Here is a 17,682-nt window from a genome sequence, read left to right as displayed (position 1 = left end):
TTGGATATAAAAAGCGCACATGACGCTGTGAGGTAGGCTAGAATCATGGCAGTGGTCAATGATGGTCCAGGCGTGGGATTTCTCTCGTGGAAATATGCACATTATTTTCTTCTTTCTATTGGTAGGTGGCACAGTGCACTTGTGGCAAGTAAGCAAGCTGGAAGACTGGCAAAGTTATGGAAGCAACACATTAACAAGAGAATTCTGAGTAAAACCAAAGTTACTTTCCCTAGTAACTAGTTACTTTGAAAGTAACGAGTAACTTGAAGTAACTGAGTTACTTTTGATAGAAGTAACTAGTAATGTAACTAAGTTACTAATTTAAAGTAACTTACCCAACACTGATTATAACATATCATAGGCATCCTGCACAGATCACATGACTTCATCACTAAGGCCAGATGGTGATGATAATGTTATTTTCTGTTGTCTCTCTTCAGATCACAGTGTGCCCAGGTGCCAGGTTGTGGGACGCTGCTGTATTCAGCCACTTTGTTGGTGTTGACAGCTGGCTGCTGCTGGTAGTGATGCTCATAATAACGAGGCTTTTCCTGTTCTTGATCAGTCCACAGCAAATAAAGCTCCCTCACATCTGTTAAAATAAGGACAGATGAAAGATCAGACCTGGAGAATCACCGGTCATCTCCTAATGTTTTCAGACAGGATTGTGTCACCTACACAAGGATGAATAGAATAGAATTAGATCTCCTTTGTAGTCAATATACTGTAGACAGCTAAATGGTAAACTGACATATTCTTATATAGTGCTTTAAACAGCACACACAAAGCACTAAGTGCTTTTCTAAGTGCTTTCTATCTAACATTCACACTGAGGTGAATGCATCAGGAGCAACTGGAGCTCAGTAACTTGTCCAAGGATACTGTGCAGACTGGAAGAGTCCCCTGCTCTTCCAGTCCATGAGCCAAACTGCATCCTAGGAAAGCACACTACAAGACTAGGACAATATTGAGGTATGCTGAAGCTTAAATGTTTCATGTGGAATTTGGTAAACCTGGCAATAACCCCTGGATCCAGGAAATGGAGAATCTCAAAGCTCAAGTGTATTTGATGTCAGCTAACCTATGCTAATGCCATTGAAAATTTGTGTAACTAATAATGGTATTTTCAGCAGAGCAGGTTTAAAGGCTGTCTGAACTACTTTGTGGAGTCTATCTACATCAGAAATGAATGTGCCTGTCTTCACTTGAATGTCTTCATCGAGTGTATACAATCCTTGTACCACAAGCCATTGGCTAGAGTTAAAATAAATGGGGACCTGACAGACAGTTTTGAGCTCTTCAGAGGAACCAGGCAGGGTTGCTGCCTGAGTCCAGCCCTTTTTGCTCTGTATATCGAGCCTTTGGCTCAGTATATACGGCAAAGTGCAGACTTAAAAGGGGTTTTAGTTTCTAAAATTGAATAGGTCTCTTTGCTGATGATATAATTATATACCTACAGGATCCTGACACGACCTTTCCTCGATTGAGTAAAGCATTAAAACATTTTGGCAAAAATTCAGGGTATAAACTAAATATCTTAAAGACTCAAGTACTTTGTCTGAATTATTCCCCAAAGATTCAATTCAAAACAAATATAAATTAAAATGGGACTCAAATAAGATCAAATATTTAGGTGTCTATCTAACTAGCGAAATAAGTACACTATACGAGGCAAATTATGTAAAGATTAGTGATATAATCCAAAAAGATTTGATTAAATGGGCTCCACTTGTCATGGACCTCAGCTCAAGAATAGAGGTAATAAAAATGAATGTGCTTCCTCAACTGCTGTATCTATTCACTTCATTGCCAGCCCATATACCAGATGCACAATTTGGTAGATGGGATAAATTAGTTAGTAGATTTATTTGGAAAGGGGCAAAGCCAAGAATAAGATTTAAAATACTCCAATTAAGAAAAGAAAAAGGAGGACTTGCCCTCCCGAATTTCAAGGAATATTTCTATGCAGCCCAGCTGAGATATATTGTTTACTGGTGTTCACCGGATTACACCTCAAAATGGAAGCATATGGAGATAAATTATTGCTCATCATGTCATCCACAAGCAAGGTTGGGAGAAGAAACTATACAGTCTACGAACGCAAATCTCATTACTGAATTCACTATTAAACTCTGGTGGATTATAGTGAAGAAATATAGAATTATAGAAGACTGTAAATTGCTGATTTGGCCTGCATATTCTCGAAAATTCCAAAGTGGACATTTTTAAGATGGGTCAATAAAGGAATTACAGCAATGTGCACATTAATATACGGGAAAACATTCAAATCCTTCGAGAATCTACAGAGACAATTTGGACTGGATAAATCAGATTTATTTAGGTACTTTCAATTAAGATATTTTTACAATACAGAAAATTAGGAAGAAGCTCTTGAGAGAAGGAAGCCATATAATAGAAATAATAACAGGTGCATATAAAAATCCTCCATCAAGAATTTTATCGAAATTATATAATGGTCTGCAAAATTTGAATAGGAATGAAACATTATAAACATTATATATCAAACAAAAGTGGGAATCTGAATTACATCTTGAGTTGTCAGAGGATGACTGGCGATCCGTATGTCTCACACAGCATAATTCCACCAGCTCTAGACGATGGAGAGAATATGGCTGGAAAAATGTGATTATATTTATATATATCCTTATATTAAAAGCAAGCAGCTGAAAACACCCCAACGATGCTGGAGATTATGTGGAGACTGGGACGCCAATCATTCTCATGTGTTTTGGAAGTGTAAAAATATCAAACCTTACTGGGAAAGCATTGCAGTAACAATGAAGAGAGTGCTGGGGTATGACGTGCCGTGTGAGGCACGAGTAATGTATTTTGGAGTATGGGAAAATGTAAGAAAGGAGGACCATTACTTGTTTAAAATTATGTTGTTGTCAAGCAAAAAGGTAATAACAAAAAACTGGCTGAAAAGTGACCCTTTAAAATTGGAAGAATGGACTGATGTAATCGAGGAAATATATATAATGGAGAAAATGACCTACACTCTAAGACTGAAATCTGACAAACACCGAAAACAGTGGACAAAATGGATAGCCTATAAGACTCACTCTGCCCCATAAGGCAGGGACCTCTCCTCGTTGTTGTTGTTTTTTTTCTTCCTCTTTCTTGTTAATTCAAACTAATTTTAGTTTTTGGTCCTTTGAGGCATAGGCGGATGGCTGGGACCTGAGAGAATGGGGTCCTGCTATTCCCCGCTCTGGGTTCAAATATGTTATGATTGTGGATGGAACTGGACCTGTCGGGGAGAGGACCAGATTTTGGGCTTTGTTTGGCAGTCTTCATATGGATGTAAGGGGCTGGGTGGATGGTGTCTTTGGGACGGGATCAATAAGACAGTACTTTGGGTATTCCCTGGCCCCATCTCTCTCTCTATATATGTGTATAATTATTCTTTGTTTTCTTTTCCCCACAGATTAGGTGTGCTTTATTCCTTTTAGTTTGTTTCTTTTGTGTTCCTTTTTCATATTTTTGTTTGCATGTACTATAAATTTGGAAAAAGTACAAAATAAAAAGTTCTAAAAAAAAGAAAAAGAAATGAATGTGCAGGAGGCAGGTGTAACCTGTGAACCTACAAGAAGCAGAGATAGTGGAGGCAGATGAGATTCAGTACATGGGACCTTTGAGCGTTGTAGAATCCATACCCTGATCTAGCTCATTTTAAAACCTTTCATTTAATTCATGTTGTTTAAATTGGTTGTTGGTGGCTTTGTTTAAAATATAGTTCTTTTGAATTATTTAAAATGTATAACCAATTTGCTTATATCTACACACAGTAAGTGACACAATTTAAACAAGCAGCATAAAATATTGCGAAGCCCAGATATAATTTTTAGCATAATCTAACACCAAATGTCCAACCTGCGTCGTTATTAATAATAATGATATACTGTCAAGGTTTATTAAGATGGGTAAAGAAATGAAAGAAAATAAGTAATTGTCCCACAAACATTAAACAACTAGGAGTGTGTGCATCTGCACACGGTCTGAGTAAAGAAAATGTGATCATATCAACATTATAAGAAGTAATCTTGATATTACATTAAAAAATAATGATAAAACTAGACAGTAACTTTAGTATATTAATGAGCCAGCAGTTTTCTGTGGTTTAAATGTGTGACTAAAATAGAAACAGACAGAACACTTGCTATAAAGTACATTTGTATTACCAGAATGAATGTATGTATAATGTGTTGTTACTTACCCAATACACACAAATGCACACTTGCTAAATTTCCCCCACATTTATTCCCTCTGTGCTGTGAACCTCTGGTCTGTATCGTCCTGACTCGTCTTCATCCAGTTGAATCAACATCATCATTTTTCCTCTGATCACCTGTTTCTGTCTGCGATGAAAGATTACGCTTGCGTCCTTGAGCCAACTCAGGCTCTCTGATTCCTTTAACTTATATTTAAGTGACACAGTGAAGTTTGAGCCTGTTGCAGCGTACACACAATCATCCTGAGAGCCTTTGAAACAGAAAGATGAAGAAAGAGATTAGCCACGTTAGAAAGGCTCTGTATTGTATGTCAATTTATAAAAATTTGAAGGACATTGTGTTATTTATACTAAATTCAGGGCTGTTACCTAAACTTTATTCCATCTACAGAGCTCTTACAAATTTCCAAAGTAGCTGCCAAGAAATCACGATGCAGATAAAAAGTGTCACACACTAACATTTAATTTCTGTGTGCATGAGCTACGCTGCTTTGCAAAGGTGTCCACATAGCATAGCGTGAGTTAGTACAGAGCATGTAAACACATTTTCTGCATGTACAAATATCTTTGTGAGAATTTTCAAAATCCCTATGGAGATGTTATATAGTGTTTTAATTTGATAAATCATTGACAATCAGGTGATATTTCACAATCTTCTCAATAATGTCGACTACTTTAGAAGATGACTACTTTTTTACATTGAGTGGAACTTTTTGAGATCACGATAATGATCATGACATGCTAAGAAAAAAATACACCAAATGTGCACAAACAGTTCTCAGTAAAATGAATTTTGCAATCACTAAGATGCTTTTTCAGAGTTTCACTTTCTGTCAAGGGAACAGGAAATCAATCATCTTATGATTATTTTCCTCAGGAATAAGAAATTAAGCCTCTAGCCAACGCTCATTTTGACACACTACTCAAAACTGGTTGGATGTTTTTTTTTCAGAGCCACTTGCCCTAAACCTTCATTTAGCATGAAATTGTGTTTTCTGTAAAATCACTTTCATAACTTTACATCTGCAGAAAAGAATTAAAGTATTTATCTTCATAACTGTCATGTGGGAATGTGCTTAATTTAATGAAACTGACGTAATGCATGGTCTAACAAAGAAAACAGTCAAAAAAGCATCAGCAATGACAGACAACACTACATCATGTGAAGACTGCATACAAACTACAGTTTATTTGTTGGATCACGTTTGGGTGAATGATACTTGTAATTTTTAAATATAATGATCATTTTATAAAAGAAGCACAATTGTTTGTTTTATCTGATTTACTACATCTAAATGAACTTTGAAATGTCAGCCTGATCACTCATTTAAAGCTCCCTCAAATACAAAAAAACTACACCTGACAGAATAAAGAGATGAAGTGCAGCGTACCTGTGGAGGCAGTGATGAAGCAGCAGAGCAGAAACACAGCGATGGTGGCAGCAGAAGCCATCTTCTTCACCGTTCTCATCACATTCAGCTAACAGCCTCTTTCCATTTTAGAGGTTGTTTCCTGTCAGAGCATGGTATCATCACATGTTTATGTGAGTGCACATGTATGGTTTTGAAGAGAATAGGCCTCGTCTGCTCTCATAGATAAAGAACAAAGCAAATGTGACAGTTAGAACAAAGACTTGCTTCAGCAAATATATATAAATATAATCTGTGGTCTCCAGTTAGAGATGTTCAATCGGTAGCCAAAAACTCAAATGCAAACTGTCCTAATTTGAGTGATTATTAATAATTTAGACATAAAATATAAATATATGTTTTTCTGAAATGACTTCTTAAAACCTGACAATACAAATTGATTTTTGTTGTTACTGCTACAGCGTCCTGTCCTCTGCTCCCTCACTGTTCAACATTAAACTAAATGAAAAAGACATTGCTAGGTTTCTTGTTGTTTTTCTACTCATCGCTGTCTAAGGAATGTAAATGAAATAAAACTGGTGAAGAAACTGAATATCCCATCATCTATAAAATTAAAAGTGTATTTTATTTCAAATATGTGAGAATAAACACCTCTGTGAGTGTAATGTGGCAAATAAAGCATGTATTCTTAATTTCAGGGCATTCGGGGTGTCCCACGAAGCAAGATTAATGGGTTATTGAGATAAGCTGAACCTGAGTCAGAGCTCAAACTCTGCATCATCGTGTCACTGAAATGTGTAAGTACTACTGTTTGGATGTCTATGCAGAAAATGTTCTTTGTTTTTGTTTTTTAGTTAAAGCCCAAATCTGCTGACAGATCTTTTTCTAATATTACTTGAACTGCAACTATTAAGAAAATAATCCGCGTTTTTATTGTCAGACCGTTTATCATGAAGAATACTGTGAGTGGTGTTGAGGGAGTGAGCAACAGCGCCCTCGCAGTTTGTGTTTAGAAGTGCAAAAGCTTACAGCACCTGGTATTCCCAGGCGGTCTCCCATCCAAGTACTGACCAGGCCCGACCCTGCTTAGCTTCCGAGATCAGACGAGATCGGGCGTGTTCAGGGTGGTATGGCCGTAAGCGAGTGAACGGTGCAGAAACAGCGTTTTTATACATGTTGTGATGACACACACGCGCTTACATGTTTATGTTTTATATATAAGTGAAAGTCTCCAAACGACAAAAATGTTTGACCTACAACTCGTCCTAACACACTGTGTGCTCTCTGTCACTTTAACACTGTGCTGTAATAAACTAACGTGTTCTTATCGTGATGTTACTGCGGGACAAGCATTTTTGCAGCTCAATGTTGAAGCTGCAGTTAATAACGAAGGTTTGCATGTTTTTGCTGTAACATATGAAGCTTAGCATAATAATATATATCAAAGTGTGTGACATTTGCCAACGATAAAAGGTCTTCTATGTTGGTGCGTTATCGCTTACGGCCATACCACCCTGAACACGCCCGATCTCGTCTGATCTCGGAAGCTAAGCAGGGTCGGGCCTGGTCAGTACTTGGATGGGAGACCGCCTGGAAATACCAGGTGCTGTAAGCTTTTGCACTTCTAAACACAAACTGCAGAGGGCGCTGCTGCTCACTCAGTCTCTCAACAATACTCAATGCTATTAAATTTGTATTCTCCATATTAATTATCCCAACAAAATAAATAATCAAATTTCTAACATTTGTGTTAGTGTTTTAGTGTGAGGCAAGAGAAACCAGTGAAATAGTTATTTTATTGGTAACAGTATCCATGGAAAGAAGTCCACCATAAATGATAAAGTTATCCAGAATTAATGTTATTGTTATCAGTTTGATGTGAAAGTACAAAATAAAAGTTATTTAGTAATTAGTAGTTTCAGCACTTAGCTGTGATAAAGTAGTAAATGTATCATTATTAAAAGATTATTATATTATAATTAGATATAAAATATATAATTATTATAATTAGATATTATAGGACAGAGTCAAAGTGGCCGAGAGCACAGAGTCTGCACAGTGATTTGATATAAGTTTATAATGTATTCTTATATTTTGGTGTATAAAACCCAAAATATCAGCTAGTACAACTGTCTATCTGTGTTTAATCATGATATATTCAAAACAAATACACAGACATTATTTATTTTAACCTGGCAATCTGAGAGACATTTACGATTATTCTTCTGTGTATTGTAGGACAGAAAGTTAGCCTCATTATGTGCCCGTGCTTCCTAAACACTTTGACTTGCAACACTAACTGAAATCAAATAAGTGTGAATGTTATTAGCTGACAGACCCTTCCCCTCCTCAGATAAGTAAGACAGTGAGTGAGGAATTCATGCTTCATGTATACGTAGAATCAACCTGTAGATCCATGAAGTCTAATCTGAGCTGTCTGTTCAATTCAAATCCCTCTTTTCCATGATGTGTGTCCTGTAGTGTACTGTCCAACTACTCTGTCCACATCCTTTCATCCTTTAATCCTAAAGCTCTCATCCTCTCTCTATGTGCAGCAAACTCTGAGTCTGAGTCTTAATCTGTTTTCTGTCTCATATTTTATTTAAACTGGATCAAATGTAAGGAGTCACTTGGATGAGTGATGAAACGTTTGTCCCACTGACAACGCTACGTCCAGATGAACAGAATCAACTTTTTGGGATTTCCTTACCTGGATGATTGAGCCATGCATCAAGACTTAAACAGTGATACGCTGTCAGTATATGCAGATGTCCACAAGGTGGCATCATTACATTACACATGCACATTTACATAGGCTACTACAAACAACATGAATCCTTATGGTAATTTAACTGTAATACTGAATAAAATGTCAGTTTATGTAAATGTGATGCATGTGAACTGGAGTAAATGAGAAACCAGGAGAATCAGATGATTGCATTCATGAGCTTCAGTCTCATGTTTTGGTGTCATATTTCAAACTAAATATGAGACTGAAATATAATCATTCATTTTATTTATGTATAGGTCACAGTTTATATTTTAAAATAGAAGGAAACTGCAGAATTGATCCCCACAATAGGCACACTGGTAATTACAATTATTGTACAAAATACTGACTAATTTATATTTTTTGGCTTTAAATACCCAGAGCGTCACGTCTCTGATGGAGAATCAGCCTGAGGTAATGGTGAGGTTGAGGAAAACTTACTGGAGATTTATATATAGCCTCATGAGGGTCTTTGACTGGACACAATGTCAGACTGTGTGTCATAAACAGCAGAGCTCTCTGTAATAATGAATGAATTATAAATCCAGAAATATACAGTTGTGACATTTTACAATTCACATCACACCTGGAGTTTGATGTTTTACAGTGAAGGGAATCACTGGAAGGGTTTTGGGAGTCGGCCCACACGTTCTACTACTATAAATGTGATTTATGACTTCCACGTGCACTTTTTAATCACTGCAAGCATCTGCACATGATCTGAACTTTGATTATATCGATTTTATATACGTCCTGCATGTGGTACAGAAGCAGCAACAAATATATTGTCCAGTGCACAGTTGTGGTAATCTTTAAATCTGAAAGAAGAAAAACAACATGAAAATAAGCAAGTCCTGAACTTTCACTCTCACAGTAAATATACAGCATGAACCCTTCCCCTCGAGAAGAGTATATTTTCCTTCAAAACAAGGAGCAAAGACAGCAGAAAGCTCTTAATGTACTGACACAAAGATTAAACAGTCATTCTTTACAAAGGCGACCACATTGTACGGCCTGAGTTACTACAGAAGATGTAAACAGTCTGACTTCCTGTATGTCCCACTTTCTCTGGGTAAATTTTTTTTAACCTACTTACAAAACAACAAAGTCTGGAGATGTTTTGATGGTGTTTTAGTTCGATAAATTCTTGATAATCAGCTGGTATTTCAGAATAAGGTTTGTACATCTGGTTTAGTCACTTCATGTCAACCACATGCTGATTATTATTTATTCAGACTGTGTATTTGAGGTCATTTCCTTTAATCTGCCAATTTGTTGTGTGCAGCCAGTTTATCCATTTAACACGAAGCTGAAAAGCATAAATGACTTTAACACTGAGGCTGGATGATGGGGATTGTATTATTTCAAGCCGTCTCTCTTCAGACCACAGTGTGTACAGATGCCAGGTTTCGGGATGTTGCTCGGCGAGTTGCTGTTTTCAGCCATATTGCTGGTATTGCCAGGTAGTTGCTGCAGGTAGCGGTGGTCATAATAATCAGGCTGTTCCTGTTCTTGATTGCTCCACTGCAAATAAAGCTCCCTTTCATCTGTTAAAATAAGCATAGATTACAGACCTTAAATCAGACCTGAAGAAACACCATCATCTGTTAAAGTGTTGGTAAGAAAAAAGGTAAAGCCTGCTATTACTGAGAAAATGGCTTTGATGGGGTTGTGTCAACTAAACACAAAAGGATAAATAAAAAGAATTTGATCTCCTTTGCAGTAAGCATACACAACTAAGACAACGTTGTGGTGTGCCGGAGTTACATGGTTCATGTGGAATTTGGATCAGACTCCAGCTATGTGACCCTGCAGTTTTAGGCCGCTCAATCATTATGTCAGTAAAATTCTAAAAAAGGCTCCAGTTAAGTGTTATCATGTTAAATAAGTAAGAGCATTGCTGTATTTGCAGCATGACCTTTTTGAAAGATCAGGTTTAGATGCCTCATCCATAATTTAGCAATATTTTCAAAATATATTTGAGTCATCTGCAGTTTGAAATGTCTTTAACCTGCTACCATCACAAGTAACCTAAGTCTAAATATAAATATAGTGGTCCTAGCACTGCACCTTGGGGAGCCCCAAAAATAACCTTTAAGAAGTTTAGGCTGAAATGAAGCTTCTTAAGTAACTAACAGATTATATGCAGTGGTTTAAAAATAACTAAAAATAAACAAATAAATTCTCACCGTTTAATCGCACATGCTTTTTTCGTCTGATCCGGATACAACAAACGATGACAATTAGGATCAACATCAGAACAATACCTGATGAGGATGAAAATAAATTGTATTAGATATGTAAAGTAAAGAGTTTATGTATTTGAATCCTGTGTTCATTGCTACAAGCTTATTTGCTCTGCATTTCAGCAATGCCACATATGTTAAAATGTAAGGATTACACAGACGACACAACATACCTGCTCCACCACCCACTAAAACCCAGATGCTAATTCCAAATATTGTTTCAGAGAAAACTTCAGGAATAAAACAAGAGAAGAAGAAAAGAATCTTATTATGATATGAGCTCACGAACATTTGGAAAAAGGCAAATTTAAACGTTTGCAGAGTTGACAGCAAGTAATACTTACTGGGCTTATAGCAGATTTGTTGAACAGGCAGACTGATCTCAGAGCTGACGGGGTTAGAAACATTGCAAGAGAAATGGGCGTTTGCCACGTCTTTGGCTACTCTCATCACCGTCTTCCCTTTTTCTGCCAACTGTTTACCATCCATAAACCATTGAATCTTGTCATTCTGTAGGAGAAAACACAATTTGTGGATTAGTTGAAGGCTTAGAGTTCAACATCAAAAATCTAAATAAAAGCCCTCTAAAGAACAAACAATTAACCCAGGGTGGGATTCTTTAATTATCCAATGCTTGTGTGTCTGCACGCGTGCGTGCGTGTGTGTGTGCGTGTACTTTTTTGTTTCATTTTGTTTTTCTTATTTTTCCAGTGCAAGGCTCGGCCAAAATATAAGAGTATTTTTCTTTTTGTGTGTGTGGTGACTCTGTAAAATTAACTGTGGAATTAATAATTTGACAGACAAATTCTTAAATACATTTCAGCATTTTAATCAGTGGGTCGTTGACTTTGAGTCTTTTGTAAAGATCTCATTATCATCTTAATTAATCAAACTTTAAAACATGAGGCAAAGAGAATGATTGCCAACAGAAGCCGAATGCAGCTAAAATTAGATTAGCTGTATCCCATTTTATATATTAAAATAATATGTGGACATAAATCAAAACCTTGCTGTTTCAGCAACATCGTACAGTCAACACAGTTCAACTGCTTGGTTTCAGTGGAGGTGAAATGAAACCTTTGTCCACAGATTCTTCAGCAGCTTAATTATGAGTCAGTTATTTGAAGAACTCTCTATATTAAATATCAATAAAACATGAAATATTGTCCTCACCTGACCAACACTGCAAGTAAAACTGACTTTTGTCTTATCGCCTGTACATGTCATTGTCACTTTGGGCTTCTGCACACGGTCTGAGTAAAGAAAATTTGATTATGTCAACATTATAAGAAGTAATCTTGATAATGCATTAAATAAAATAATGATAATGGTGTATGACAAAACTAGACAGTAACTTTAGTATATTAATTAGCCAGCAGTTTTCTGTGGGTTAATTGTGTGACTAAAATAAAAACAGACAGAATACTTGCTATGATGTACATTTGTATTACCAAAATGAATGTATGTATAATGTGTTGTTACTTACCTAATACACACAAATGCATGCTTGGTAGATTTCCCACATTTATTCCATCTTCATTGGTAACCTCTGGTCTGTATCGTCCTGACATGTCTTTGGTGAGTTGTGTCAGCTTTAGTGATCCAGTTGAATCAACATCATTATTTTTCCCTAAGATCACCTGTTTCCCTCTGCGATAAAAGACTACCCTTGCGTCCTTGAACCATTTCAGCCTATCTGATTCCTTTAACTTGTATCTAAGTGACACAGTAAAGCTTGATCCTGTTGCAGCGTACACACAATCATCCTGAGAGCCTTTGAAACAGAAAGATGAAGAAAGAGATTAGCCACGTTAGAAAGGCTCTGAACAATTATATGTCAATTTATAAAATTTGAAGGACATTACAAATTTTTAAAGTAGCTACTAAGAAATCACAATGCAGCTAAACAGTGTCAGGCATGAACATTTACAATCTGTCTGCAACTTGTAAATTTTTTTAACTTTAATCTGTTATAGAGGGGGACATTAGCAGGCTGTAAACATAAATATAGCATGAGTAATGAGTTAGTACATAAAATGTAAACACATTTCCTTCATGTCCAAATGTCTCTGGATAACTTTTATTTTTTAAGAAATTACTAAAATCCATCAGGAAATATTCAATATAGTGTTTTAATTTGATAAATTATTGATGATCAGCTGATATTTCAGAATAAAGTTGGCCCTTTTGATCTTCTCACTAAAAGTCGACTACTGTAGAAGCTGATTATGTTTTTAGATTGATCTCTGTGTAGGTTGAGTTCCTTTAATCTGCTACATTTGTGCGTGAGCTACAACCAGTTTATACACTCACTGTGTAGCTGACAAATGTCTATGATGGGACAGATCACTGAGGCTCAATGATTGTTATCTTATATCCTGTTGTTTCTCTTCAGACTACTGTGCACATTTAAACATAAACTAAACCTAACTTCAGTTTGTCGTCAGTTGTGAGCACAGCATTATGTTTTTTTAAGGCACATGGCATTTCTTCATGATTGCGACGCACTGAGAAGATGAGAAAACAATTAGACTAAGTCTACAAACACGTACTCAGTAAAATGAATTTTGCAATCACTGAACAACTTGACAGTTTCATTTTCTATTAAGGGAACCCACAGGAAATCAGAGGTTATATCAGTCGTCTGCTCAAGAGTCACAACATTAATATTTTCCAAAGCGATAACAAGAAAATAAGCTTCTTGTCAACGCTAATTTTGAGACACTAGTCAAAGCTGGTTGAGTGCCTTTGTTCAGAGGCAGTTACAAAGTGACTCGTGGGTAATTGCCCCACACCTTTCATGTAGCAAAATAGGAAGAGAAAACGCATTATCTTTTTAAAAATTTTAACCATAAGTTTTCTGTTTCTCTCCATCTTAACCACAAGCGGTTCACAAGACTCTAACCCAGAGAGCTCTGAACGTCTGCCCGTGACCGTTACCACTTCCCTGTGACTCTTGCATGTCTTTCCTAAAAAATGCCTCTCACAACTTTACAGCTGCAGAAAAACAAAAAGGCATTTATCTTTATAACTGTCATGTAGAAATGTGCTTTAAAAAAATTGTAAAAATTCAAACACAACCAAGTCAACATGATGCATGATCTGCAAAGAAAACTGTCAAAAAGGCATCACTGACATTGTGTGAAGATCACTTATTCCTGTTCATGAATAGTGCTGAAATAATCAAAACCTTCAAAGTAAAACTAAGAAGAAGTGCAGTGATGCAGTTTATGACTTATAGATTCCACAGATGGAAGTGAAGCGCTGCAACGCTACGCCCCACTCTGTGTGTGGTTGACTTTAACCTATGTGGATTTTGTTACTCATCATTTAAATGTATTTTTTATGAATTCGAAAGTCTTTATGTAAAGACAGTGATAACTTTAATTAAGTCCAGTCCAGTGAAGACAAACTTTCTTTCTTTTATATGTATACAGTATTTCTTTTTAGTCAGCACTGTTCAGTTTCAGAGTCCTCTGTTGAGGAATGAACCCAAATTTGCATTTCTTAAGAACGAAACAAACTGTTAATGATGTTAAATGACCGCACAGAAACACAAACAATTAAAGAGATTCAATTGAATCTAAGTTTTTTAGATAAAATGATTATATTTATGCTTTAGTTCATCAACTACAACTAAATGAAGGCATTTTTACGTGGGAGCTTTTTTAGTGTGAGCTTCATACAGAAAAAGAGGACTGCACGCTACATAAGCAAAAATTTTATTCTAATTTTTGCTTCATAACTTTTGCACTGTCCACTTCCTGCTGTGACAAAACAAATTTCCCACGTGTGGGACTAATAAAGGTTATCTTATCTTATCTTATAACAACAGATCAAGTGTCTGTGATGTGTTAAAAATTATTCAGTGTGCAGCTAAACACTTATAAATGATTTTATCTTTGACATTTAACACTTGAAATCAAAGCCATTAACTTTGGATTTTAAAGCTAATTTCTTATACAGTTCACCAAAAACTACACCTGACAGAATAAAGAGATGAAGTGCAGCGTACCTGTGGAGGCAGTGATGAAGCAACAGAGCAGAAACACAGCGATGGTGGCAGCAGAAGCCATCTTCTTCTTCGCCGTTCTCATCACATTCAGCTAACAGCCGCTTTCCATTTTAGAGGTTGTTTCCTGTCAGAGCATGGTATCATCACATGTGCGTGATACAAGAGCACCATACGTGCATGCGCATGTATGGTTTTGAAGGGAAGTGATCCAAGAGGCCTAGTCTGCTTTCATAGATAAAGAACAAAGCAAATGTGACAGTTAGAACAAAGACTTTGCTTTTTTAGTTTTCTTGCTTCAGCAAATATATTTAAATATAACCTCCAGTTAGAGATGTTCAATAGGTAACCAAAAACTCAAATACAAACTGTCCTAATTTGGGTGATAATTTGTAATTTAGACATAAAATATAAATGTATGTTTTTCTGAAATGACTTCCTCTTAAAATCTGATAATACAAACTGATTTTCTTGTTACTGCTACAGCGTCCTTTTTGTTGGTTTTTTTCCTTTCACTGTCAAGCAAACAAAATGAATATTCCATCATTATTTTGTAAAATTAAAAGTGTATTTTATTTTAAATAATTGAAAATAAACACTTCTATGAGTGTAATGTGGCCAATAAAGTATGTATTCTTAATTTCAGGAGATTCGGGGTGTCCCATGAAGCAAGATTTATGGGTTATTGAGATAAGCTGAACCTGAGTCAGAGCTCAGACTCTGCATCATGTTGTCACTGAAATTTGTAAGTACTCCTGTTTGGACGTTGATGCAGAAAATGTTATCATGAAGAATACCAACTGAGTACTAATGATTGTTATTGGGGTAGGGAGTGAGCAGTTTTACAGTACAAGAGAGCAGTACAAGAGAGGAAGACACCCAACAATGAGTTGAAACATTAACTTGTTATTTATTCCTGCTTAAAACAGATTATTATGGATTTCAAAATCTTATTTGGATTTTATGTGTACCCGTTCATTTTATTTATATACAGGTCACAGTTTACATTTTAAAATAGACAGAAACTGCTAAATTAGGCACACTTGTAATTATCCAATTTTTTGCATTAACCTCCTAGGACCTGGCGTCCACATATGTGGACATCACATTTTGGGTTATTTAGACCAAAATACTAAATTTTGCTCTACAAGGGCCTGATATCCACTGACGAGGACATTATACTGCTACTGTTCTATCGAAATTTTAAATGAATATCCTCATATGTGGCTCTCATTTTTCTTAGAACAAAAATTAGGTAAAAAAAAAAAAAAATCTGGTAATTCTTTGTTTTTACATTCATCAGGTCCCAATCAGCCCAAATATCAAAGAGAAATTAAAAATGCATGCCGTGGAAGAGTTCGTGTCCTAGGAGGTTAAAAAAAAAATCTAAATCTGTGTTTTATTACTTGTTTACTTATGTTTAATGTCAGAAAAAGTAACAATGATTTAACTTCATTAAAACAAAGATAAAACATACATCTTAAGATGTAAATCAATCACTGTCAGTAACTACAGGTCACTTAATAATTTACAGATATACATACACATTTCATACATTTAAAGACCTTTATGTGCCATCATATTCAAAAATTTGTATTAAAAAATAAAATGACTGTTAAATTAGAAATTATTATTAAAATTAATCTCTGGTGGACCGACCACCAACAGGAGCTATTGCAGGTGTTCGGCAGCAGTTTGGTGTGGAGGCTCTGGTCCGATCTCCGGCTGGTAACACTGGCTTTAAATACCCAGAGCATCACCTCTCTGATGGGGAAGGAGCCTGAGGTAATGGTGAGGTTGAGGAACACTTACTGGAGATTCATATATATCCTCATGAAGGTCCAGAGCCTTTGATTGGATGCATTGGCAGACTGTGTGTCAGCAGCAGAACCCTCTGTAATAATAAATGAATTATAAATCCAGAAATATGCAATTGTGTCATTTTAGGTTTGACATTTTTAAAGGGAATCACTGAAGAGGTTTTGGGAGTCGGCCCACACGGTCTACTACTATAAGTGTGACTTATGACTTCCCTGTGCACTTTTTAATCACTGTAAGCGTTTGCACATCGTCTGAACTTTGGTTATACGAATCTTATATTAGATTTATTTTATATTATGTCCAGTGGTACAAAATCAGCAACAAATATATCATCATCTCTTAAAGTGTTGGTAAGAAAAAAGGTAAAACCTGCTATTACTGAGAAAATGGCTGTGTTCGGGTTGTGTCAACTAAACACAAAAAGATTTTTTTTTTAAAAAAAGGATAAATAAAAATAATTTGATCTCCTTTGCAGTAAACATACACAACTAAGACAATGTTGTGGTGTGCTGGAGTTTGCATGGTTCATGTGGAATTTGGATCAGATCCCGACACCCCCACCCATCCTATGTGACACTACAGAGGTGATTTCTGTAGCTATGTGACCCTGCAGTTTTAGGCAGCTCAATCATTATGTCAGTAAAATTCTAAAAAAGGCTCCAGTTAAGTGTTATCATTTTAAATAAGTAAGAGCATTGCTTGTATTTGCAGCATGGCTTTTTTGAAAGATCAGGTTTAGATGCCTCATCCATAATTTAACAGTATTTTCAAAATATATTTGAATCATCTGCAGTTTGAAATGTTTTAACCTGCTACCTTAAGTCTAAATATAAATATAGTGGTCCTAGCACTGCACCTTGGGGAGCTCCACAAGTAACCTTTCAGAAGTTTAGACTGAAATGAAGCTTCTTAAGTAACTAACAGATTATATGCAGTGGTTTTAAAATAACTAAAAATAAACAAATAAATTCTCACGGTTTGGTGGCACATGCTCTTTTGGTCTGGTGTTGATACAACAAACGATGACAATTAGGATGACCAGAAGAGTAACTGATGAGGATGAAAATAAATTGTATTAGACATGTAAAAGTAAAGAGTTAAGTATTTGATTCCTGTGTTCATTGCTTCAAGCTCAATTACTCTGCATTTCAGCAATGCCATACATGTCAAACTGTAAGGATTTTGCACATAAGACACAACATACCTGCTCC

General features: G+C 36.0%; 2 protein-coding genes and 2 non-coding genes across 4 annotated transcripts in view; 1 reads left to right on the top strand and 3 right to left on the bottom strand.

The window, feature by feature from the left end:
- The window catches only part of LOC134621159 (uncharacterized), a 51,044-nt gene extending 45,322 nt beyond the window's left edge, over nt 1-5,722 (bottom strand). Inside the window, exon 1 of the mRNA XM_065469753.1 lies at nt 5,644-5,722. Within this exon, the coding sequence (XP_065325825.1) occupies nt 5,644-5,722 (79 nt within the window). The remainder of the gene's footprint in view (nt 1-5,643) is intronic.
- A 922-nt stretch (nt 5,723-6,644) lies between these two features.
- Nucleotides 6,645-6,763, bottom strand: LOC134621825 (5S ribosomal RNA). Its single transcript, XR_010092543.1, has one exon. It is a non-coding gene; the product is annotated as a 5S ribosomal RNA (ribosomal RNA).
- A 355-nt stretch (nt 6,764-7,118) lies between these two features.
- LOC134622139 (5S ribosomal RNA) lies at nt 7,119-7,237 on the top strand. Its single transcript, XR_010092842.1, has one exon. It is a non-coding gene; the product is annotated as a 5S ribosomal RNA (ribosomal RNA).
- A 1,493-nt stretch (nt 7,238-8,730) lies between these two features.
- On the bottom strand, nt 8,731-14,755 carry LOC134621376 (T-cell surface antigen CD2-like). The gene is made up of 7 exons (XM_063467847.1): nt 14,654-14,755; nt 12,125-12,412; nt 11,812-11,891; nt 10,983-11,148; nt 10,812-10,868; nt 10,582-10,659; nt 8,731-9,939 (listed from the first exon to the last, which is right to left on the bottom strand). Exons 1-7 carry the CDS (start codon nt 14,733-14,735, stop codon nt 9,752-9,754), a joined length of 939 nt encoding a protein of 312 aa, XP_063323917.1. The 5' UTR covers nt 14,736-14,755; the 3' UTR covers nt 8,731-9,751.
- Between the last annotated feature and the right edge of the window lie 2,927 nt (nt 14,756-17,682).

This window comes from Pelmatolapia mariae, linkage group LG23 (assembly GCF_036321145.2).
Source record: "Pelmatolapia mariae isolate MD_Pm_ZW linkage group LG23, Pm_UMD_F_2, whole genome shotgun sequence".
Classification (NCBI taxonomy): Eukaryota; Metazoa; Chordata; class Actinopteri; order Cichliformes; family Cichlidae; genus Pelmatolapia; species Pelmatolapia mariae.
This window is presented reverse-complemented; position numbering and strand designations above follow the sequence as displayed.

Bases quoted from the DNA above. Each gene is read 5' to 3' on its own strand.
- LOC134621376 (XM_063467847.1), bottom strand. From the start codon at position 14,735: ATGAGAACGGCGAAGAAGAAGATGGCTTCTGCTGCCACCATCGCTGTG. The intron at 12,413-14,653 runs GTACGCTGCACT...TCTGTTTCAAAG, and splicing joins CTTCATCACTGCCTCCACAG to GCTCTCAGGATGATTGTGTG. The intron at 10,660-10,811 runs GTATGTTGTGTC...CATCCTCATCAG, and splicing joins TTTAGTGGGTGGTGGAGCAG to GTATTGTTCTGATGTTGATC.